The 25267-nt window shown below is 32.1% G+C and overlaps 2 protein-coding genes across 3 annotated transcripts in view; one reads left to right on the top strand and one right to left on the bottom strand.

The window, feature by feature from the left end:
• Nucleotides 1-168: 168 nt before the first annotated feature.
• On the top strand, nt 169-4952 carry LOC115880228 (cytochrome c oxidase subunit 6b-2). Its single transcript, XM_030897387.1, has 3 exons — nt 169-315; nt 371-495; nt 4760-4952. Exons 1-3 carry the CDS (start codon nt 280-282, stop codon nt 4887-4889), a joined length of 291 nt encoding a protein of 96 aa, XP_030753247.1. The 5' UTR covers nt 169-279; the 3' UTR covers nt 4890-4952.
• Nucleotides 4953-10817: 5865 nt separating this feature from the next.
• The window catches only part of LOC115880527, a 16531-nt gene continuing 2081 nt past the window's right edge, over nt 10818-25267 (bottom strand). Inside the window, exons 1-4 of one of the 2 annotated variants that reach the window (XM_030897758.1) lie at nt 18267-18670; nt 16193-16313; nt 11468-11634; nt 10818-11206 (exon numbers count right to left, since the gene is read on the bottom strand). In XM_030897758.1, coding sequence (XP_030753618.1) covers nt 11112-11206; nt 11468-11634; nt 16193-16313; nt 18267-18336 — 453 coding nt within the window. In that variant the 5' untranslated portion in view covers nt 18337-18670 and the 3' untranslated portion in view covers nt 10818-11111. Of the gene's footprint in view, nt 11207-11467; nt 11635-16192; nt 16314-18266; nt 18671-25267 lie in introns of those variants that run through there. The other variant, XM_030897750.1, reaches the window with a different exon arrangement.

Here is a 25267-nt window from a genome sequence, read left to right as displayed (position 1 = left end):
TCCAAAAAAAAAAAATTTTAGCTGCCATCTATGAGATATTTCTGTAACTACATGCAATAGTCTATTCCATAAGACATGTCTCTTAGTATTGTAGAGTTAATTCCACATAAATTTTAATAAAGAATAAAAAATACGTGACAAAATTTACTTTTAAACGTCATTTCAACAATACCTTTCGTTCTGTAACGTAAAATATGTCAACATAATTTTTTTGTATAAAGTCATGTAACGTCATTTGATTGTTTTTATATTTAAAATTTATTTTTTTAAAACTAAATTATGAGTAACGGTAATGGTAATGATAAACCCGTTAGGGTGGGTGTAAGAATTGTACAGGAAAAGAACATATATCTAAATACTTTAATTTTAGTCACTTGAAGATCCGAATTTTAAAACATGCCTCCAAGATGCGAGGTTTCAGAATCAGAACGCAACTAAATGGTGTTTTACCATGTTCGTAGATTTTCACAAATGCGAGCGACTTCTAGGAGAAGGGTAACTATATTAATATAATATTTATAATTTATATCAGACAAATAATAAAAACAGAAAAACTAATTTATATTTAAATACTTTGATTTTATATAAACGAAAGTTCCAACAATATCCAAACTATGATACATAATACAGAACTATATATAGTTCATATCAAATAAACTTTTAGTCACGTGATTAACCTTGACCGGCACAGCGTTGCCTATTTTTACATATTTTCTTTTAATCAAAATATTTTAGGAAAAAAAATTAATTATAAATATTATATAAACAGTTATTATTTATATAAACAAAACTCACCTTTTTTAACAGCACTTAAAGGACCCCATACAGCCACGGTACGTACTATGTACGTACCGTGTTTTGTACGTAACGTTATTGTTGTTTTTATTTTTTACGTGGATTAATAAAAGATGGAACTACACTGAGTGCGCACGTGCGCTCTAGCTCTGCCAATCGAAAACGCCATTAGAAACCGCCCGACTTCCGATTCCGACAAGACTTGAATGTGAACGAATAACTTTGCGGGAAATTTAAACATAGGACTGCATAATTTTCCTGTTAGGCTTGATTGCATTTTTAACCCATCAGATTTCTTCAAAGGCTGTCATGCATTATGGTCATTGGATAATACATAGGAAATCATTTTTTTATAGTGGTCGGGTTAGATTTATTAATAAAAGAAGTAGAGGTAGGTTAGAGTGACTTGAATTAACGTTAGCCCACAGAATATACTAACGAAAAAGAAGCCCAAGTTCCTTATAATAAATCGGTTCCATTTTCGTAACGCCATCTCTCGACATAGCTGACATTTACAGGTTAGCTAAAGGGGTGCGGGGCCGGGGGGAATTGTAAAATACACTTTTTTATTTTAATTATTTTTATTCGCTATTTGCCATTTCATTTTTAAAACATATTATGTGAAACAATCACATAATATGTCTTAATATAATAAAATTACAAATGGAAACAAAAGGAATTAAATAATCTGAAAATCTACAAAGTTTATTGATAAAAAAGTTAGGCTATACAAATTGATATATTAAGTATAACCTCTTTGGTATAACATTGTTAAACAAACATTAACAAATCATAACATATCAGATCATAGAACTAAAAAAAGTACTATTACATAAAAACAGGTGATACAATACTTCAAAATTAATTTTAACATAATATCAAAACCGAAAAATCAAACTGCAAACACAACCACACTTATCACAACAAAAATTAACACACACTTCCGCGGTGAACGTCCAAGAAAGACTGATCATTCTGATTGGTTCTGGTCCAGTCGTAGCTCACGTCGTATTGTCGGTAAGCAAAATCCCTGTACAAAAATTTTGACCATCAGCGCCATCACCCGTCATAATTGGGAAACTTTTGCTGGAACCATTTTTAATATTTCACTTACATGGCCCTGCGTTAGCCTAGAAAAGATCCACTGATCCAGTCCATTCATTATTATTGGGTATATCTGACCAAAATAATCCAGTCATGATATTAAAATTAAATAACATTTTGTAATGCGTTTTCAAAAATTTAAGATACGCTTCACGTCATCAGCGACAGTTTTAGCAATTTTTAATAGTTCGTGTGTAGTGAACTTTGTATAAACTTTATTACAATGCTGATTAGTTGTTCAGCTTTCAAATGTAAAAGCAGCAGTGACAAGAAAGAGCCAGGAGTTACGTTTCATAGGTAAATAAACAGTCCGCTCCACCTTTTTAGCGTTTTCTAAAGTTTTCTTATTGAATTCGATAATTATTTTTCTGATATTATATGTACTTGATGTGTGCTATACGTCGATACTAGTTTTGTACCTTTTGTTAACATTTTAATACGTTTTTTTCGTAATTAATTAGTATGATGCCATCGCTTACACCATAGGCGTAGTCAAAACATTTTTATCAAAAATATAAATATCCCTTCAACTAGCTAAAGTTAAGAAAAAAATATGGCCACGGCACTGTTTGGTGCCATGGTAACAATTTGCTCTCGGGTGTTATTTGTCCTTGAATTCTTTATAGTCAAGCGTGATTAAAGTGTCAAAACGAATGACAATGTCAGGAAATAAATAAATGTGGACAACTTGACATTTTGTACAGCACAGCTACCACCTCTGAATCCCCAGCGTGAAATTTAAATTTCAGTTAGTCAGCACGGCGCCGAATATGTCCATTGTTGGCAACAATGAATTTAAAAATCGCGCCCTCGATTACGTAACTAAAAGTTTAATTGGTATCAAATATAGATTTTTAGGTATCTATTGATAAATAGCGTTTACTGATTACTTGTTTCTGTATCAATCATTCACAATATCATTCAAAATTGAATATATTCAGGGCCGGATCTACCTACGGGCTGTTTGGGCTGCAGCCCAGGGCCCCGAGGTTACAAGGGGCCCCCAGGCCCCGCGAAAAACAATAGACCCATAGGTGGGAACTGTTGAATCGTGAAATAAAATTAAAATTCAGGTTAAAAGTTTAAGCCCGACAAGATGGCCTTGCCACTATGATGCTGTCAAAGCCTTAAAAAATAATTATGATGACATTATGAAAATTTTCAAAAGTTTCAGCGAAAATGAGGTTGAGAAAGTTGATTTCCGGAAAGAGGCACGAAATTTATTCAATAAAATGGCGAAACTCGAGACTGCAATTTTGATTATCTTTTGGGAAGAAGTTTTGGAGAGATTTCATTTAGTTAATAAAAAAATACAGAGCCCTGGTTTAGACATTTGTGAAGGCAACAAGTTAATTGTTTCTTTAAAAGACTTTGTGAGCAACATACGACATCAATCAGATCAAATGTTACAGGAATACGACGAAAAAGCTAAAAAATTAAGTACTAGTGTAATAATAGACTAAATTACATAAACAAGAGATGCATTATCCCAAAATTTTCAGATAAGTCTACAGGTGAATTCTCAGTATACGGCGCAGAAAGATTTAAAGAGACACGTTAAAAGTTGCGTTGGATAAGCTGATTATGGATTTAAATAAAAGGAGACAAGTCTATGAGACATATAGCAAGAAATTCAAATTTTTAATGGATTTGCAAGACAAAAATATCGAAAACATAGATTTGGAAATTACACTTCATATTATTGATTACAATCCCGATGACGTAGACGAGCATTTAGTGAATGAGTGCATTCAATTAAAATCATACTTACTCCAATCTATGTCTGAGTCTTACACCTCTTGCAGTGACATTTTTATGCTCATGTATGAAAATAAACTTATTAACGTGTTCCCTAACTGCTATACCATTTTAAAGATTTTTTTAACATTGCCAATCACTAGCTGTAAAGCAGAACGCTCCTTCTCCAAGATGTCCTATGTAGAAAATAAATATAGGACAACAATGTCTAACCATCGACTAAATAGTTTATCACTTCTTTCCATAAATTGTGATCTAACTAAAGACTTGGAATGTGATGACCAAATAACTGTCAATTTCTGTGACTACTACCTATCAATTTATTTTACTAATTCATAATAAGTAAATAAATAAAATTGTTTTATTGTTTTTTTATATTCTTATAAAATATCACTATTTCGGTTTCTCTCTCACCCAAAGTTTGCCTGGAAGAGATTGCTACCACAGCAATAAGGTCGCCTTTTGTACAACTAATACTTGCGTAGATTTAAGTAACATTTATGTTACTTAAATCCACATATCACAAATACCGAAGTCTACAGCAGAATAGGCAGAGAAAGAGAATTGCTCAATATAATAAAAATAAGAAAAACATCATACTTAGGGCATATATTGAGAAATAAAAAATACCACGTCTTACAATTGATAGTTAAGGGTAAGATTGAAGGAAAGAGAGGTCTCGGCAGGAAGAAACTATCTTGGTTGAAAAACATCAGAAACTGGACTCATCTAACTTTTGAAGAACTTATAAGGAAAGCCGAGAATCGTGAAGATTTTGCCAATGTGATCGCCAACCTCCACGAAAGAGACGGCACGTAAAGAAGAATAATAATATATCATTATAGAAACAGTTTTTTGATATGGCTATTAGTTGAGTACTTATGTAGGCCCCTAAGTAGTTTCAGCCCAGGGCCCCACAAATTCACGATCCGCCTCTGAATATATTATCGTTTTATAAGTATTTATTTACAAGTAGAAGTTAAAGTTCTGCAGTCTTTGCTTTGTTTACATCAATTAATGAAGTTGGGAACAGAAGTTTACAACTTCTTCTATATCATTTATGAATCATTTAATTATTGAGACGAAAATCTTCTATTTATAGAAGCGATTGTTGTGGCCAGTTTAAGAAGGTATATAGAGCCATATGTCCAAACGAATGGGTTCAAAAATGGGAAGAACAAATTGAAGAAGGTAACTTTCCAGTGGATTTGCCAGAGAAAAGGAATAAGTAAAACTACGTAAAATGTTCTTAATGTTGTCAATAAACAGAATTATTAAATATTTTATTTATTCAATCCATAGGTATTCCATGGGTTTCAATTCAATCCATAGGTATCCATGGGTTTCCCCTTATACCATACCTTTGTGTTGGGGTCAATTCTTGAAAAAACTCTGGATTTTTTAGATCGTTTTTATCCGATAGTTTTTTCTTTTTATATGTCTTTTCCTATGGAAAAAATTGAATCATATTCAAATCTAGAATGCCACTTTATCTAAAGAAAACATTCGACCAATATACAGGGTGGTCCGAACTGTATTCCGGAAACTTTGGCAGCATATTCTTCAGATAAAAATAAGTAAAAAAGTTCGTATGTCCTAAAATGCTTAGTTTCAGAGACACAGGGTGGAGAATTTTGATTTTTATTTCGATTTTTTCGAAATAATTTCTGAAGTAACGTCAATATTTGGATGAAAATTGGTGTCTAGGAGTTTTTTGACATGAGAAATTTGATTTTGATGTCACTATGACTCCTACTGATAGAGGGAGCTACCTACGTGTGTTTTAACTGGTTTGAAGGGTAATAACTTTTCGACCCTACCTGTATAAAACTACCGAGTGAAAAAATATGCATTTACGATGTTTTTTACGTAAAAAAGATCTTTTAGTAAAAATCGCTACGAATCTCAAATTTATCATTTCAGTAAAATAACTATCTATTCAACATATTTATTTTTTGTCAATAATGAACATGTACTGACTACTTCCATTCTAAATATCTTGAGAATGGTTGCTCTTAGCGATTTTAAACAAGGGGCATTTTTTACGTAAAAAATCACGGAAATGTATAATTTTTCACTCAGTAGTTTTATACAGGTACGGACGAAAAGTTATTACTCTTCAAAACAGTTAAAAGACATGTATGTGGCGCCCTCTACAAGTAGGAGTCATATTGACATCGAAATCAAATTTCTTATCAAAAAACTCCCAGACACCAATTTTCATCCAAATATTGACGTTACTTCAGAAATTATTTGAAAAAAAAAACGAAATAAAAATTAAATTTCTACACCCTGTATCTTCGAAACTAAGAATTTTAGGACATACATTTATACGAACTTTTTTACTTATTTTTACCTGCAGAATATGCTGCCGAAGTTTCCGGAATACAGTTCGGACCACCCTGTATATATGGCCCCTACTTCAATATGGATGCGAAACATGGATGCTAAAACAAGAAGACATCAAACGCCTTAATGCGTTCGAAATGTGGATGTATCGTCGGATGCTGAGGATAAGTTGGGCCTCCAGAACAACAAACTGTGAAGTTTTAAACAGAATGAAAACTCGTGCACACCTAACAGGCACAATTAAAATCAAAAAGACTTCCTACCTTGGACATATAATGCGGCACTCAGAATATGAAGAAATAGGGGAGAATGCCCAACAGTGAGACACATTTTTTTAAGAACGTAAAAAATATTTTATTTTTTCATCAAAATAAACTATTTTAGTATACTTTAAAGGCAACCACTCTCTCCTAAACATGTTTAATTAACTACTCTCATTGAGACAAAAACATGTCTTAAAATTAACAATATTGTTATTATTGCATTTGTCTCATTGTTGGGCCCTAAGGTCTAACAGTAAGACAGAGGAAGTTTTAAACAAATAACTATTTATTAATTACTTAAGAATAGTTAAGAGTATTTATTTGCGTTTGGCATAAAACAAAGTAGAGCTGTCTTCTTAAGCAAAGAACTTAAAATATAAACACAAGTGCTAAAAATATAATTAACTTAATCAACTAACGAAATAAAAAAAAAGAGTTTCATAGATTTTTGTTGTTAATGTAACTTCGACTTAAAATAAAGAAAAACTCTGTTATATAACAATCAATAACATGATAGACATGTTCAACAATGCCAACGAGTGCCCAAAAGGTACCTATGTCCCAGTCTTAACGGGTGCACTGTCTGTCGGACAGTGTCTCACTGTTGGGAAATATATTTTGTCTCACTTCTGGACATTAACACTAGTCGGCCATTTTGTAATTTATTTTATTCTAAAACTACTTGAACAAAAAAACTTAGAGGTATATTCTAAAAAACCATTCTAAACTTACCGCTCCACTAATGGATTTATTAAAATAACTAAGTGCTGCCTTATAGACTGAAGAAAACGCACGTGTTAAAAATTATTTTTCGCTGCAGAAATTGTATTGGGTGCAGTTGACATATATCTCCCAACACTGCAGGTTCCATATTTGATACAAAATAGTTGGTATATAGGTAGTGTTTTACTCTCGAAACGGGAATTGGATTCGACGCGTTTTAAATGAAGGGGATTAAATGTCTCACTGTTGGGCATTCTCCCCTACAGCTCATAATAGAAGGAAAAATCGATGGAAAACGTAGCATAGGGAGGAAAAAGAAATCATGGCTACGTAACACAAGAAATTGGACCCACACCGACGGAACACCCTTATTCACCAAGCTCTGGACAGAGAGTCATATGCCATATTAATCGCCAACCTCAACAGAGAAGGCACCTAGGAGGAGGAGGAGGAGGAGGAGGAACTGAAATGCACCATGCCTATAGCTATAATTTTTGTACGAAATTATTAACTCTCTACATTGTCGACATTGACGACGTCATTCTCGACGTCGCGTCGCCTAACTCTCTCTCTGATTCTATATCCAGATATTAAACCAGCCCAAGCAGCATTTGGACGTCGGGACAGCATTGTGTCACGCGACCAAACGTCGGGACGCAACGTCGGCACAACCTCGTGCCAACCCTAGTCTGCACTAGTTTGGAGAATAATTTTTGGGTCGAAACGACGTTGGATACCGACGTTGGCTAGAAGCCTAATTTAGTACAAACTGCAACGTTGTTTAAAATCCTAATTCACAGAAATACAAAACTAATATGGCGTCTAAGTCGCGTTTTATCCTAAATTGGGATAATTATAGTAAAAATATTATTTTTATGATTTAGTTAGAGACATATGTCAGATGGCAGTGAAGGAAAACAAAACAAAAGTATTTAAGTGTTGAGGATGTTTGAAGATCATAATTATTGAAACACTTTAACCGACTCTGTAACTCGTTACCCAAGGCAAAAAAGTTAAACGCAAACAACTTTATTGATAAATGTATTGTTTCTACTTTGAAAAATACTAATGGGCCTTAAAATTAAAGAAGTTCCAATAATTTTCTTGAATTTTTTTTAGTAAAATGCGAATAATTTTTTCTCAGTCGAAAAAATTGTTTCCGCGTGTTTTTTAGAGTCAAATATTTCAAGTTAATGTATTCAAAAAGTAGGAATTGCTATTTCAGGAACGAAACATTTACTTATTTAACAACATGGCGGCTTTCACTTTGTTGTTTTGGAGATTAAGATGGAGTAGTTCGAGTAGTCGCATACTGGACTAATAAAGTCGCAGTTCGGCCTTAATAGGTAGTATACTAGTCGCAAGATTGCCTAATTTAGTCATCCTAGAGTCTAGCTTGTGCCGCCCTCTATAATCTAAATAAACGAGGGAGTGGATAAACTATCGGTAATATATGTCGATGTATATTTAAATTTAGTTTTATATGTACCTTTCTTATGTCCCATTTTAATTAAGTTTTTTTTATACAAACAAAAGCAGCACTGAACTGTCTGACTGAACAGAACAATGAAGTGAAAATTTAAGATTTAAGGTTATGGTTCAATACATTTGCAAAAAGGTAGTGACTCGACGTCCTACCAACGTAAGAATAAGGAAATCTAAACAACGTTGGAATTAGTAAAACAGACGACGTTTGCATAACGTTGGAATAGGTCCTGAAACTGACGTCGGAAAACTCTATATTGTCCAACGTTGTAACTACGTTGTCCGAATCACCTAAAGATCACTTAAGCAAAAAAGGTTACAAGACAACGTTTATTCGACGTCGCAGAAGCTTCTACTTTGCTGTAGTACTAGTCCAACGTCGGTACAACGTTATAAAAACGCTTAAATTTATTTTAATACCCAAGGTAGGGAGCTAACTATTTTTTGTAACTAATCCAACGTTGTGTTTAGTAAACATGTGGTCGCAAGTCGTGAAAATGCTACTTGGGAGGTTAACATTAACAGTTAACCAAACACGAGTTTCGTTAATAATTTTTTAATAAGTAAATGGCAAGACTAGAGCATTTTACATCTTGCTAATTGTATATCTTGGCTTTATCTATTAATATTGTTTGTCTGAGCTAAAAACAACTTTGTTTTTATCAAGGGATTCCTTCCAAACTTTGGCAACTACTACTGTATATACTCCAACGATATCTTGGATCGAGTTAGTTTGCATAAGAGACCGTTTCAAACGAACTAAAATAGTTTCCAGTCAACTAGCAGACGGGTATCCGATGCATAAAAGATAATGAAGCTGCAAGTGGGAGATAAGGAACAGATAGAGAGGCAATAGAGTTGAAACAGAGAGCTCTATCGGGAGAGAGGAACGTCGTTCTGTCTTAGAGCGATGACGAGATGAGCGGCAGCGAATTTCGGCTAATTTATACATGCAGTAACAGAGCTTTGCTCTCTCTGTTAGAGCTAATAGAGTCTCACGAATTAGTATGGTGGCTCTAATGGGATGCAGATTTAACGGAGAGGATTGGCATTATAGGAGCGGATGGAAATAGATTCGAAGGTTGATTGTTTGATTGGTCACTATTAGTGTCATTATTGGTGTTTAAGGAAACTTCAACTAAAAGTCCGTGTCAATTCTTGAAATACAGGGTGGTCCGAACTGTATTCCGCAAACTTCGGCAGCATATTCTTCAGATAAAAATAAGTGAAAAAGTTTGTATGTCCTAAAATGGGCTTAGTTTCGGAGATACAGGGTGTAGAACTTTCATTTTTATTTCGATTTTTTCCAAATTATTTTTTCTTGTCTGCTGCGATACTTCTAGCTTCTTGATGATCGTTTCGATCAAGAGTGAATTGTTGTACGTGGAGTCTCGCAGGGACTGTTTATCTATGATACATATATTTTTTTCTATGTTTGGAGTATCTTTATGGCATATATTAAAAGAATGTTATTATAAAATTTCTCACATTCTTATGGTATTTTTGTTTCTCGTCCAGTTGTTTTTTTTTAATATGTGGATTATTTAACAGTAAAAAGCATATCCAAATTATGACAATTCCTTTTTGTCCTGATTTACTTCCGCTTATCTGTCATTTCGACCCTTCTACGTTAAAGACCTTTCTTACTCCACACAAACCCCCAATCTTGCTGTTACCATTTCTCTTCAAAATCTAGAGGCATCTCTAGGGAGTCATCGGCATCCTCCTTTGAAGGTTATAAATCGGAAGATAAGGTTGAGGACCAGTTTTTGTGAGGCGACTTGCTAATGTTATATGTCTTCGATTATTTATGATAGAGATTTTTTTGTTCGTTCTTAATATACAGTATGTCCCAGGATCGTACTTATAGATACGTCAAAACACTTTTTTAATATTTTCATTTTGAAAAAAATTCAATCTTCAATCTTCAATCGAAAATTAAAAAATATGAAAATATGGTTGAATTTATCATCAAAACGCGTCTTGATGAGAATCCTTTAGTTTTCATACTTTGAGAGATTATTATACATGATGTCTCAGAAATATGTGCAGATGTTTTAACTGGTAATATATTTCGACCCCAGAAACACGCCTATGAGGTTTTTTTCGCAAAAGTTTTTTTCAAAGTTTGGAATTTTTTGAAAAATTTGAATTTGAAGTAAAATAACTCGTTTATTTTGGACTTATTTGAAAAACGGTAAAGAGAAACTATATTTCTTTTATCGAGATCTATCACTCCTAAAAATATCTGTACTTATTTCTGGGACAACCTGTATCTAAGGTAGAATAAAAACTGAAGAATTTGAGAATAAAACATGATTTAGTTTTCCTACACTTTATTTTTCTTCTCAAACGATTACAAGAAAAATATATTAAATCATGAAAGTACACTTTAATATTTTTTGTACAATAAAATATCCTTTGGCTAACCACTAACTATTTTTAACTAACATCCAACCTAGTAATCTAACTTTCATAGCTATAAAATAAATAAAATATATCACTTATAACTCATAATTTACTGTAACTATCCATAAATATTACTACATCTAAAGACGTATCTGTATACTCTACTTACAGCCTTATCAAAATTCGTACAAAAGTGCATTAAAGCAATGTTTGAAATAATATTTGTTAGAAAAATATCTTATACAATAAAAAAAGACAGATATGCAGAATGCTGGAAGATGTCAATTGTGAAGAGTGGCCATAACTGGCAGCTGTCCTTGCTGAAAAAAAGACAATAAATAAATTAGAATTTTTTATATTGTTATCGTGATCTGTAAATCAAAATGTTTTCACTTTGATTTATTTTTCTAAAAGTTTATTATTCATTATTAGTGATCTGAACTCCGATCTGAGTAAACATTTTCCTAAAGTATATGAATTTTCATAGAAAAGTGAATTGACTTTGTCAATCCTTGACTGATAGCTATATAGATATATAAATGAATAATACTGATAGCTATATAGATATATAAATATAGTACCTTTGTAATAAATTGCTTCCTTTTTGACAGTGTAATTGGCCTGAATAATGGTCAATTCGCATACAACTTCTGTCCCATCCAGCAAAATGTCCACAATGGCCGCCAGTTCTATCGAATATAGGCCATTGTTCGTCACTTCGATGCTAATTGTCGTGTTTTCAATCTCGCTAGAACGTAGACAAATGCACATTAGCTATTTAAGCGAGCAAATTTGTCTGGTACTTATAATTAAGTTAGATTAAGCTAATTAAAAATTATACTAATTGGGTAATTGTTCGTTTATTGCTTAGGAATAAGTACCTAATTATTTCAATTAATAATACCAATTCAGTACCTACGTAATATAATTATTCAGTTGTAAAATATTGAACAAATTAAAGTACTAGAAAATTTGTATTTAGCAATGAATTTATTAAGTAAAAGCTCACACACACTGACCTGTACAAAAAACAGATACTTTAAAAGGTTCATGTATTCGAGCAAAATAAAACACTAATTTGCCACAATACACCAAAACACTTTTGTACTGGACGCGTGTTTCACTAATCATGTTAGCATCATCAGTAGATGAATAAAACTGAGATACATCATCTGCTGATGATACTAACATGGTTATCGAAACGCATATCTAGTGCAAAAGTAAAGTATTTTGGTGTATTGTAGTGAACACCAAAGGTTCCAATCCCCAACCAAAGTCCCAACTGTAATTTTCATGTATTAGAAAAATTGGCGCCAGGAAGCACGTATAGACAGCCACACTAAAATATGTTAATAAAAAGTTGGTAGGCAGTTCTTTTATAAGTTTCAAAGTAAAGGAATTTTTCCCATTTTTTTTATCTCAAAAACTGCGACTTTGACTGATTTTGATGTTATTACAAATTTTGTTGCGAATATTATTCCTAATCTTAAATTGAAAATCGCGTTTTGCTACCTACTGTAATTTTGGAGTTACGATTTTTTAAAATTTTTAACCTCCTCCCATACCCCCTTACCAATCCCCCACCCCCACCAATATCTAATGGCCAGATTCTCGGGTGCCACAGTATATTTGTGCCAATTTGGTTAAACTCGGTTTAGCGGTTTTTGAGTTATCGTGTTTAGAATTTTTTAGAATTTAGAATGAGTGGGAGGGGGGTTAATCACGTCGACCTTACAGATCCATTGTGTCCCCCTTTCTTGAATCATAACTCATCATACAGTCCCAGGGCTTTGACAAAAGCCAGTATCTGGGACGGTTTTATAGAGGGTAGTTCTCCATCTCCAATATCAGTCGTACCAAAATTCATGGCACGAATGGTTGTCGTCTCGGCGCATTCAGTGATGAGGTGTACTGGTGTTTCACCATCTTCCCCATAGAATCTGCATTCGCCGTTTCTTCTTAGTTTCAATCTACTGAGGTGTTCATTGAGGAGACAGTGTCCTGTTAAAAACCCCGTGACAATCCGAAGATTGTTCTTACTCAGACCCAGGAAGATCTGTGATTTTTCTTGATCATAAGCCCTCAGAAACTTCTTCGAGTGTCTTAGACCATTGCAAGATTTCCATTCCAGGTTGCGGATGGAATCTTCCAAGTTCTTGAGTTCCGCCTTGAGTTGGTTACCACTTGGAAAGCAGAACGGTTCTGGTCCAGTTAGTGGAGTGTTCACTCCTTTCCTAGCTAGATTATTTGCTTTTTCATTGCCTTCTATCCCTTGGTGAGCAGGCACCCAGTGTAGGAGGACTTTGTTTTCTTTGCCTAATTTATTCAGCTTCTCTATGCAGTTATCGTGTTACAGACGGACAGACAGACAGACAGATAGACAGACAGACGGACGGACAGATGGACAGACAAACAGACAGACAGACAGACACCATGAAAATATTTTGAATTTAGGTCATTTATGACCGAAATAACTCATTTTGAGTGAAATTAAAAAAAACTTTTTTTTGCCGATCTGAATACCATATCTATTGGTATGGTTGGCTAAAAAAATGTCTGATTACCAAATTTAATATAGCAAACTAATATACAGGGTGGTCTGAACTGTATCACGAAAACTTCGGTAGCATATTCTGCAGTTAAAAATAAGTAAAAAAGTTTGTATGTCCTAAAGTGGAAATTTTTATTTCAATTTTTTCCAAATAATTTCTAAAGTATATAACGTCAATATATGAATGAAAATTGGTGTCTCAGAGTATTTTGACATGAGAAATTTGTTTTTGATGTCAGTGTGACTCTTACTTTTAGGGGGGTCACCTATACATATTTTTTAAATGGTTTGAAGTTTAGTAACTGTTTGTCCGTACCTGTATAAAAATTATGAGTAAAAAAATATACATTTACGACGTTTTTTTACGTAAAAAATGTCTATTGGTAAAAATCGCTACGAGTAAAGCTTGATTTTCATGCATCCGTTATCCGATGATACGTTGGTACGATATTAATTTTATTGGTTGAATTTAAAGACTTTGATTAGTTAGAAACGGTTAACCAATCGAAGCCTATAATTCAACCAATAAAATTAATATCGTATCAACGTATCGTCGGACAACGGATGCATGAAAATCAAGCTTAACGGTTCTGGAGATATTTGAAACCTAATTTATCCATTCCTGTCATCATTGACATAAATTAAACATGCGTTGACTAAATAGTTATTAGACTAAAATCATAAATTTGAAATATTTTTATGCCAAAAGTTTAAGAAAAACTGTTTTATCATCGTTTTTGGAAGAAAAATTTATGATTAATTTAAAAAGTTAAAAGTTCCCAAATTTATCATTTCAGTCAAATAACTACAGTACGTCTGTCCGTTCTGTAGCTACGGGGTATCCGTGAGAGGGGAAACGATATTCTCTCGATGTTTTTCGTAAAAAATTAGACGACGCGTCCCATCAATAAAAATTCCACAAATTTGCAAGTAGCCAATAAAGTGATTGGGCGGCGCGATTTGCGGTGACGTACTTGTCAAGTCGACGTATAAGATATATTGCTGTTTATTTAAATGTTTTTTGTCCGCATTCCTTTCATAGACACAGATCCAGCAGACGTACTGTATCTACTCAACATATTTTTTTTGTCAATAATGACGTATTGACTATTTCCATTCTAAATATCTTGGGAACGGTTGCTCGTATAGCGATTTTTACCAAGAGATATTTTTTACATCAAAAATCACGAAAATGTATATTTTTTCACTCAGTAGTTTTATACAGGTACGGACGAAAAGTTATTACTCTTCAAACCAGTGAAAAAATATGTAGATGGTGCCCTCTACCAGTAGGAGTCATATTGACATCAAAATCAAATTTCTCATATCAAAAAACTTCCAGATGCCAATTTTTATCGAAATATTGACGTTACTTCAGAAATTATTTGGAAAAATTGGAAATAAAAATGAAAATTCTACACCCTGTATCTCCAGGGCCTATTTTACCATAAGGCCCATAAGGCCCGGTGGTCTGGGAGGCCCGTTAAAGGTTGTAAAATGTTCATAATTTCAAATGTAAATTTACATAGCAGAGAAAAAAAACAGTTACCTCTGATGAGGAAAATAGAATTAAATAAAATAAGCTTTAGATTGATATGATTTATTTTTTTTCATTATTTATTTTGTTGAATATAATAATGTTTATTTATTTTTTTAAATTATTAAAAAAATAAAAATAATTGTTTTATTTTTTTAACCCAAACTAACAAGAGAATTTTTGAATTTTATTGGAAAAAAGAGCCCGAAATTTTGCTTGGGCCTTAGGGCCCGACTTATTATATTTCCTATCTAGCTAGGAAAGGAGCGAACACTCCACTAACTGGACCAGAACCGTTCTGCTTTCCAAGTGGTAACCAACTCAAGGCGGAACTCAAGAACTTGGAAGATTCCATCCGCAACCTGGAATGGAAATCTTGCAATGGTCTAAGACATTCGAAGAAGTTTCTGAGGGCTTATGATCAAGAAAAATCACAGATCTTCCTGGGTCTGAGTAAGAACAATCTTCGGATTGTCACGGGGTTTTTAACAGGACACTGTCTCCTCAATGAACACCTCAGTAGATTGAAACTAAGAAGAAACGGCGAATGCGGATTCTGTGGGGAAGATGGTGAAACACCAGTATACCTCATCACTGAGTGCGCCGAGACGACAACCATTTGTGCCATGAACTTTGGTACGACTGATATTGGAGATGGAGAACTACCCTCTATAAAACCGTCCCAGATACTGGCTTTTGTCAAAGCCCTGGGACTGTATGATGAGTTATGATTCAAGAAAGGGGGACACATTGGATCTGTAAGGTCGAAGTGATTAACCCCCCTCCCACTCATTCTAAATTCTAAAAAAAAAATTCTAGGGCCCGACCAGGTGAAAGATAGGCCCTGTGTATCTCTGAGACTAAGGACATACATTTATATCTCGTGTATCTCTGAGACTAAGGACATACACTTATATCTCTGAGACTAAGGACATACATTTATACGAACTTTTTTACTTTATTTTATCTGCAGAATATGCTGCCAACGTTTCCGGAATACAGTTCGGACCATCCTGTATTTTCTGATTTAATAATTATAGAATAATTTATTTAAAAATTTTAATTTCTTTTCTAAAAACCGATTCATCACAACAGCGAGGAAAATTTTCAAAGGAAATGAGAGTTACAAGGTAGATAATGTGATTTTCAACATTATAAAAAGCCAGTAACGTAAAATTTACCCCATGAGATTGTTAATAAAATAAAATACTTATTTACCTGCCATTTAGGTACAGCCTTAATTCAGGTTTCGGATATACTTCTTCTGCAGAACATATCACTTTGGAATGATCCTCAGCATAATTTGACGGATACCTCAAATCAAGAATCCTTTCTGGAACTGAAGACATTATATTTTACTTAAAAATTAACTCAATTACTTAAAAATAAAAAAGGAAACCCCATCAATAAATATATATTTTTTGTCTCAAAAATAGGAAAAACTATTTTTTTTGGATTTTGTTTTCAGAATTTGATTTTGTCTGGACGTGTCTCTGAGGATTTTTATTTTTGATATAAACTACTCGTTACCCTTATATACAGGGTGAGTCTTAAATAAGTGCAAATATTTTAGGGGTGGTACATTTCGAACCCAGTAACATGCCTATGAAGTTTTTTTGAAAATTGTTTTTAAAATTTGGAATTTTTAGTTAAAAAACATAATATCTTCATAATATGGCAACATAGCTAGTGGATTAAATTTACAAGAAAGAAAACCCAGAAAAGATCCAGCGGTTCTCAAAATGTAAGCGAAAAATATTTTTTTTTAAATTTCAAAGTAGCAGATCTCGGTTATTTTGGACTTATTTGAAAAACGGTAGAGAGAAAATATGTTTCTTTTATCGAGATCTAACAGTCCTGAGAATATTTGCAAGTTATAATATTCCCTAAATTTTTAAGCAAAAAGGTCTAATAAAATTTGGTGAAAAAGGAAAAAGTAGTACTTTTTAAATAGTCACCTTGTATATTTGACTACATCATTCAGAAGAGTATTTTTAAACAAAGTATATTTTAATCTAAAGGATATAACGGAATTTTTTTAGTCGATAACTTAAAGGAAGTTACAAATTTGGCACGACAAATCTCTTTGGCAAAAAACCAAAAATTTTGGATAATGGACTACTTATGTGTTGAAATGTCAACAAGTAGTATTTTTAGATTACTATATTTGTACTATTTAGTAACACTTTCTGTTCAATTAAAAAATGTAGGTTTTAATTTATATAGTAGCTGTATAAAGTTTAGCCAGTTTTAGCGCTGATTTCTTTATTTAAATTTGATCGCATAAAAAAATGGTCACGGTCGATGTTAGCTTTAAGGTGAACTAGATATTTAGATTAAAACCGAAAAAATGGATCTATTTGTCCAAGGTGAAGTTCACAAAGAAAAAAAATCATAGTAATTTTTTGGAAAAAAGGCAAATCTTAGGCATATAGTTTATAGGATTTCATTTCAAATAACCATTTTTTTTTGAGAAGAACATAAATACATAATATGGTATGACTTGGTATATTAGTATATGACATAAATTAGGATGGATTGAAGTATCCAATTGTTTACGGTCACTTCCTGTTTCACCGGAAATGACTACAACCAAAGAATATTTTAATACCTCTACAACTTATGATTTTTAAATGGCACCCTCGGTATTGTTGTACTTTATTCGATAGAAAATGACACTCATTAAAAAATATTGTATTTTAAATTTAAATTTAGAGTGCCATATGGTTGTGTTAAAAACACTAATTTTTAATCAAGGAGTATTGGAAAAATAAATTTGACAGTTTAATGTCATTCTATTGAGAGTGTCATTTTCTCTCGAATAAAGTAAAAAAATACCGAAGTGCCATTTAAAAATCAGAAATTGTAATCATTTCCGGTGAAAGAGGAAGTGACCGAAATGAATTGAATATGTCAATCAATCCTAATTTATGTCATATACTAACATACCAAATTTCTTTTTTTATTTCTAAAAATAAAAAAGTTATAGGGGGTGATGAGCCACTTTTGAGACGCACCTGGTATAAATTAAACTTGTTTTCGGAAGGGACACCTTGTATTTATATGGATTAAGTAATTATTTGCAATCTGGCTATAGGTAGGTACCTATATATACTAAATAGAATCAATAGCTTACTTTTCAGTGGGCTGTTTTATTGAGGAGTAAGAAAATATTTTGTATCCAGAAAAAACCTTTGGAAAACTATTTGCCTATAATTATCTCCTGAAAGGAAATGTTCATATTGTGTTTTAAATCATGATTTTTTAGTACTCAACTCTAAAAAATACTTACCAAAGCTTCCAGAAACATATGTATATAAAGTTGTGAAGGTATAAAATGTCACCATTAAAATGACATTCATTAATTTGTAAATATCTAGGGTACCTATCGTTCAAGCGCGACGTCAAATATTTTTTCTTTAATGATAATGAATAAAATTCACTAATGTTCTGTTTGGGATATTCAACCTTCAAATAAACAAAATCTAGATTCGTTCAATCTTTTTAAACTTTAATTTATTCTAGGCACATGGCTAGTTTAAAACTGACTAATTTCTGTAGGAAAATATTTGAAGGTCAGAACTGGACTGGTTCTTCTTTAAGTAACAATTTTGCATTAACAAAATTTGACAATGTTTTACACTGAATGTAAATTCGTACGAATTCTTAAGAATCAGTTCATTTTATGTATTAGTACGACCAGCGTGTTTTTTTTCCAAATATCATGCAAATTGAAAATTCATAGTCGTCGTTTCGGAATATAAATACTGTATAATTTTTTTTTATTGAAAAAGCTATAAGCAAATGGTTGAGGATTATTTTTTATATAGAATGTGGAAATACCAAAGAAGAATTAATTGAACACATACATTGAAATTACTCGTGACAAAATCGATTTAATTGTAAACTGAAAAAAAATTAATATTGTAATATTGTATAATATATTTTTGAAATGTTTCAGATACTATGAAACATGCTCACACTACTTCAATGAAAGTAATATCAATATCCGATAATTTTGTGTCAAATAGAGACAAACCAAAAAGATCAGATATTGGTAATTAAATAATGAAGCTACATGGAAAACGCCGTTAATCATTGTTTATTGGCAAACAACTCGTAATGTCGTACGACACTGACGTGAGAATTAGAGCATAACCAGCGGCGTCACCGCAAACCAAATAATTTTATCTCGATTTGATGGTTCGATATCAGATAACGGAATAATTTTTATAGAAAATTACACGTAAATTTTTAAAGTGATGAATAAAAGTAGCTTATTTTATTCTAGAGAAAAACTTGAAACAGGAATGTAGCTTAGAAAACATATATACAATAGTTCACGATTTCTGCAAACTAGAATTTTCAAATAGATATAAATTAAAAATACGTCAAATTATGTTTCAGTACCGTTGACCCGTGGTTTAAAATGAATTTTTAAGAAGTTAATTATAAATTTGTGTATATCGGATATCGCCAATAATACTAATAACGATAAAACACCTCCATTGAAAGATCGGGTATTATCGCAAATTATCGCCAATTGGATGCATAAGAGAGTGTCAAAATAAATAAATTTAATTTATTTAATGGTGATTAAATTTTAGTAGATAATAATTAGTAAATCATTGAGATACTTATTTGTTGTTGGCAAACAACTCGCAATATCATACGATTTCGATATATGTATAGCAATCAAATCAATGGGAATTCGCCCTAGCGTCACCGCACTTATTTGATGGTTTAGTCATCTGATAACGTTTCAGTTTATTTTATTTACACATCTAAATTCCGATCATGTTTAATTTAATTACCTACTTGAAACTAAAATTAGTCTAAAAAGTATTAGGCTTTGATGATGTATGTTTTTTATTGATGCCGCTTATTTTCTTTCTTGCTATTTAGTGAATTTTCTTCCAATTTTTATATATTTTTTTAGGTAGAAGGTATGGAGTGTAGAGGTAAGGAGAAATATCTTCGTGCATTAAAAATGGTCATAAAAAAGGGAAGACTTAAGATGGCGCTGCTGTAGCAAAAACCAAAAAAAATTAAAATATGCGCCGAAAATTTTTAGAACAGGAAATGATTCAAAAGAGATAAATATATGACGTGAAGGCGCGGGTTTCAAAAAAAAACAAATTTTATTTTCATGTCACATAAAATAAATTATCGATTTTTATTCAGCAGCAATAGACTGGGCTTTTAATATATAAAAATAATTGTTTTATATTCTAAAAAATAAAAACAAACCTTTTTTGGGTAATGTTTGGTTATGTTACTTTTATTCTTTTATCTATACTTTTCATTTTTTAGATTTATGCGCCATTAGCGCCACTGTGGTTATTTGGTGAAACCTTATTCTTTCCATTTTTGTGACCACTTTCTCAAATAAAATCCTATAAGAGATATTTCTCCTCATCTCTACACTGCATAGGTGAAGGCAACCAAAAATACGATTTTTTTCTCTTGTATCATATGCTTGAATATGCTTTATATTATATATCAGTTTGCAACTGGAAACTTAAAACTTAACTGGAAAAGTATTAAGGTTGTCGCCCACTAGACCGCGGCGCGACGCGGCGCGGCGCCATGTGGAAATTTCTTTTGTCTGCTTGCCATGTATTTAAATGGACCAACGCACATTAGAGCGCGCAGCGCAGAAGCGCGCCGCGGGATTTCCGTCAAGAAGTCGGAAGACTTCTCTAGCAACTTTTTTCCGTCTCCCACGTTTCGGCGCGTTGCAGTGTGCGTACTCACAAGGGGAATAATTTTGCATTCGAGTCTTTTCAGTTGGCTTTTTGACTAGGAACTAGTGATATGTATCAATAGCAGAATTGTATTTTTAAAGGTAAATTAGGCAAATCGATTTTCATAAAGGAATATGATATATTTTTTAGTCTTCCCTGACTAGAGACAGATGGACGAAATGCCTTTCTATCAAAGATTTAATATAATTGAGGGGTGTAGAGGCAAAACTGGCAATCTCCACTTTTTAACAAAAGTGACAATCTCCAATTTTTAAATTCTAATTACCTAAATATATAAAAAAGATCAGGGTTTTTTTGACCACATAACTAATATACACATCAGAATAAATAAGAATTATCAAAAATATTAGTAATTTGTCTCTTCTGAAAAAATATGATGAGTAGATATACCCGGTGTTTTTTCTTCTAAAACCCTCAATTGAGGAGTGCGTAAAATGTTTCCTTTATATTTTGTAATACTGAAAAAAATGATTTTGTCTTTTATTAAATCTGGAAAAAGATGGTAAAATTCTCCAAACTTCTTTCTTTTTCTGTTAATCGTATGAGTCCAAACTTTTCCTCACCCCCTCTTCCATTTCCTCTGTTAGAAGAGCACAAAAAATACGCTTTCGTCCGTACTTGAACTCATTGCTTTAAAAACTAAACTACAGTAAGTAAAAAACACTTCGACTATAACTAAATAGCGTTGCCGCGTTTCAAAAGCGCGCTATAGTGGGCGCCGTCCCTTCGCAGCCGGAAAAAAATCTCTTCCCAGCGCCGCGCCGCGCCGCGCCGCGTTCTAGTGGGCGACAACCTTTAAAATACTTCTTGATAATAACTTACAATTTATAACATTGATGTTCAGTGCTACCTACAACAAATAAAAAAATGGTATTTAAGGTAATTACAAAAGAAACGATTTTTTAAAAAAGCTTTAATATCCTGTATCTTTAAAACTATTCTTTTAACCATTCCTAACCATCATTGAGACATTACCCCTTGAAATTGTCAAGTAAAATCTGTCCAGCAAGAAGATACAGTGACAGTTGTCTGCCATTTTAATTTACAAGAAAATCGTTTTTTTTTTGCGATTTTTCGTCTTTCTTCCCTGATCCTTTGGACAAATGCAATTGCGTTACACTTAAAGAAAATAATTTAAATATTTGCTGCAAGATAAAATGAAAAAAAAAAAATAATAATTTGTGTCGTTGTTAAACGTTTCATTTATATAAATTAATATCTACTAATATTTGTTGAAAATTCCGAATATAGAACGTTGCTGTTTACAATAATGTATATCATAAGTGAACAATGAAGTCAAAAAATGCAAGTTTATTATGATGAAAACAATGAGGAGGCATCAGAGCTGCTTTGTTTATATAGATTAATTGCATAGACGTTTAAATTTAAGATTACCTATTATTATATATTATTTTTGAAACAATATTGAACTGATGCAGATAGATGTTTATTTTGCGGATGACGAATAACTGATATTATACAGGGTGAGTTTCCTACGATGTTCTCTATGGGTATCTCGGAAACTACTGGAGATAAAGAGTCGGTTAAATGGGGAAAGAATTGCAGTTTTGTGGGATTACAAATATGCACCTTTCAGAATTTTGAAAAAGTTTATGGCTTACTAGATATTTCAAAAAAAACAAATTTCGGTTATTTTAAAAATTGTCCCTAATTCCATTATTAGCTATTTTAGACGAAAAGTTTTCAGATAAAAGTTGTAGAAGAAAACATATTATAGCTTATATCGCTGAAAAGCTTAAAAAATGGCGCTTTTTATGAAGTCATGGCCAACTATGGTTTCCATTTAAAAAAAACATATGTTTGTGTCATATGTCAAAAATGACAGGCTTTAGAAAAAACGGAGGACACAGTCTCATTAAGAATGTGATTATCTATAACTTTTATGTGAAAACTTTTTGTCGAAAATAGATTATAATGGAATTAGGGACAATTTTCAAAATAGCCGAAATTTGTTTTTTTCGACTAACGCTTTTGCTACTTGAACTAACGCTTTTGCTACTTTTTTAGACTAGTGAAATGGACTCTTAACCATTAACAAATTAAATTTCGAACTTAATCAACGATTTGCATTTCTTTTCAATTGTCATTTAATTAATTACATTTACATTATCCTTTAGTGTTTTTGTGTATTTTAAACAGGTCTTAATTAGTCAAAATGATTAACAGTTTTAAAAAACAAACCATACCATTCATTATTCATTTTAATATAAAATACCATTGTCTGTCATCATACATTTTCTTAAGTAAAGAATGAGTTAAATCGCAATGAAGAACTTACCTGAAAAGACTGTTAACTAGTGTGGTAATATTACTGTATTTAGATAGATAAAAATTTAGTAGATATAATCTTCTAATATCTAAGAATAATTTGGGTATTTCGCGACTAAAACAGAAATATAAAAAAACCTGAACCGTCAAGAATTTTTGTGCAATTTTTTTATTAGTAAAAAGTCACATGGTTTTAACTGAATAAGACTGAGACGGTACAGCGACGGAACTGGAACATGATTGACACGTGTGGACAACAGACCTTAGGCCTTAAAAATTATGTGCCTTAAGCCCCATACTCACACTTCGCTCCTTCCTCGCCTTACTTCCTCGCGTTACTTCCTCGCGTTCCTTCGTCCCTTCGCTTCCTTCCTTCGTCTATTCGATGCTTGGAAATTAGTCAGCAACAACACACCACAAAATATTTTTAATATAGCAGCTACATGTTTAATACGAAATATCTAGTAACCTCTAGAATTTTTAAAAAGTCCGAAAGGCGCATAATTTTTATTTTATAAAACTGCAATTCTTTGTCGTGTCAAAAAAAAAAAACAAAAATAAAAACTACGAATGAAATCCAAGATCGATTTAAATATTTTATATATTTTAATATTTTTTTGTGTTCGTGATAATTCCTTTGCTACTTCCTCCAAAAACCGACAGTACGTGGAAGGACCGTTTCGAGGAAGTAAACAGACGAAGTAGCGTTTTGACGAAGGAGGAAGGAACACACAGTCGCATAAAATCTACATTTTCCCATAGTAAATATATGATTTTTGAACGAAGGGACGCGAGGAAGTAACGCGAGGAAGGAGCGAAGTGTGAGTATGGGGCTTTACATCGGTCACATTTTTTTGCTTGGTTTATCACATCATATGGTATATAATCTTTTTGTAAACAGTATTTTTGTTTTTCATGTGTTATAAAACTATAAACAGTTATAAAAGCGTCGAAAAGTCGATTGAATCGCGTGAGTGGTTTGATTTATAACCCGACGCCAAAAAATACTTCAAGTCTATCAGTCCAAACAACTTCAAACATCCTGATTTTCAATCTTTATTTTAAAAATAGAACCTTTTAATTCAAACGAAAAATTCCATATGTACCATTTTATTTTCTTTTAAAAAAATTATTGACATATTATTAGTTATACCAAACGAGGGTCTAAATTGTTGCCTCAAATTTTATACAATTTACACTAATTAAAAAATATAAATTATAAAAAAAATATAAAAAAAATAATAATTTTAAACAATATTTATATAAAATTAAACTCATATTTGATTTTGGTAAATAAACAATTAATATGATAGGCGAGACAACAACCACATATGGTGTGACAGAATTGATATTTAATTTATTTAATCATCCAAACAAATAAACGATAAAATTAATCACCAACAATTTCAAAATAATTACTATAATTAGATAAACGTTTCAAATAAATAATTATTACATTTTTAATTAGATATATTTAAAGTAAACAACACAATAATTTTAATAGGGCAAGTAATCCTGTATTTTACAATTTTTTATATTATGTTTCTGTGTTAAATATATAAACAAATTAACGAGTTATTTTGACATATAAGATTCTTGCGTCACAGAGACTTACAGTGGCGTATTTACAAAAAAAATGTTACTATTATATTTTTTTGTTAATACAGTTCACACTAAATAAACTTTTAGTCACGTGATTAAGCTTGATTGGCACAGCGTTGCCTACTTTTATATATTTTCTTTGAATCTAGTCTCTTCTTTTCTTTAAATCCAATCTGACGGTGTATCGAAGCCTTACAGTGTTGCCACCTTTTCTGTTTTTGTACACAATAAATTACGACAACTAATGTTAATTATATCAGTAGCATTATTAATAGTTCTAGAAAAACGCACTATACATTTTTACACTTATTTTCAAGTAGGTAAACTGAAAAAACAAACCTTAACGTGTGAGCCGTTATTATTTTATATATTCACAGTTAAACAACTCGGTTATCCTTAATTTGTTTTAAAAATAGTAAAAAGAAAATGTGTTTATTCTTTCCAGAACTATCCTTTAATATAAATGCACTTATTCAAGAGAGATACCCTGTGTAATCTAATCTCTCACAAACTCAATAAACATAATATGTGATTTGTAGCTTTTTTCTTATTTCTTTTAACTAAAAAGAATCATATAATATAGTAGGTGTAGTGACTCTTCATAAATTCGCAAATTATCAACTATCTAAATGAG

The sequence above is a fragment of the Sitophilus oryzae genome, unplaced genomic scaffold (assembly GCF_002938485.1).
Source record: "Sitophilus oryzae breed Bouriz unplaced genomic scaffold, Soryzae_2.0 scaffold_1081_pilon_pilon, whole genome shotgun sequence".
Taxonomy (NCBI): domain Eukaryota; kingdom Metazoa; phylum Arthropoda; class Insecta; order Coleoptera; family Curculionidae; genus Sitophilus; species Sitophilus oryzae.
This window is presented reverse-complemented; position numbering and strand designations above follow the sequence as displayed.

Coding starts and splice junctions, on each gene's coding strand:
- LOC115880228 (XM_030897387.1), top strand. CDS start 280: ATGAGTAACGGTAATGGTAATGATAAACCCGTTAGG. Junction 316..370: donor GTAATGATAAACCCGTTAGG/GTGGGTGTAAGA, acceptor CTTTAATTTTAG/TCACTTGAAGATCCGAATTT. Junction 496..4,759: donor GAGCGACTTCTAGGAGAAGG/GTAACTATATTA, acceptor TTCTATTTATAG/AAGCGATTGTTGTGGCCAGT.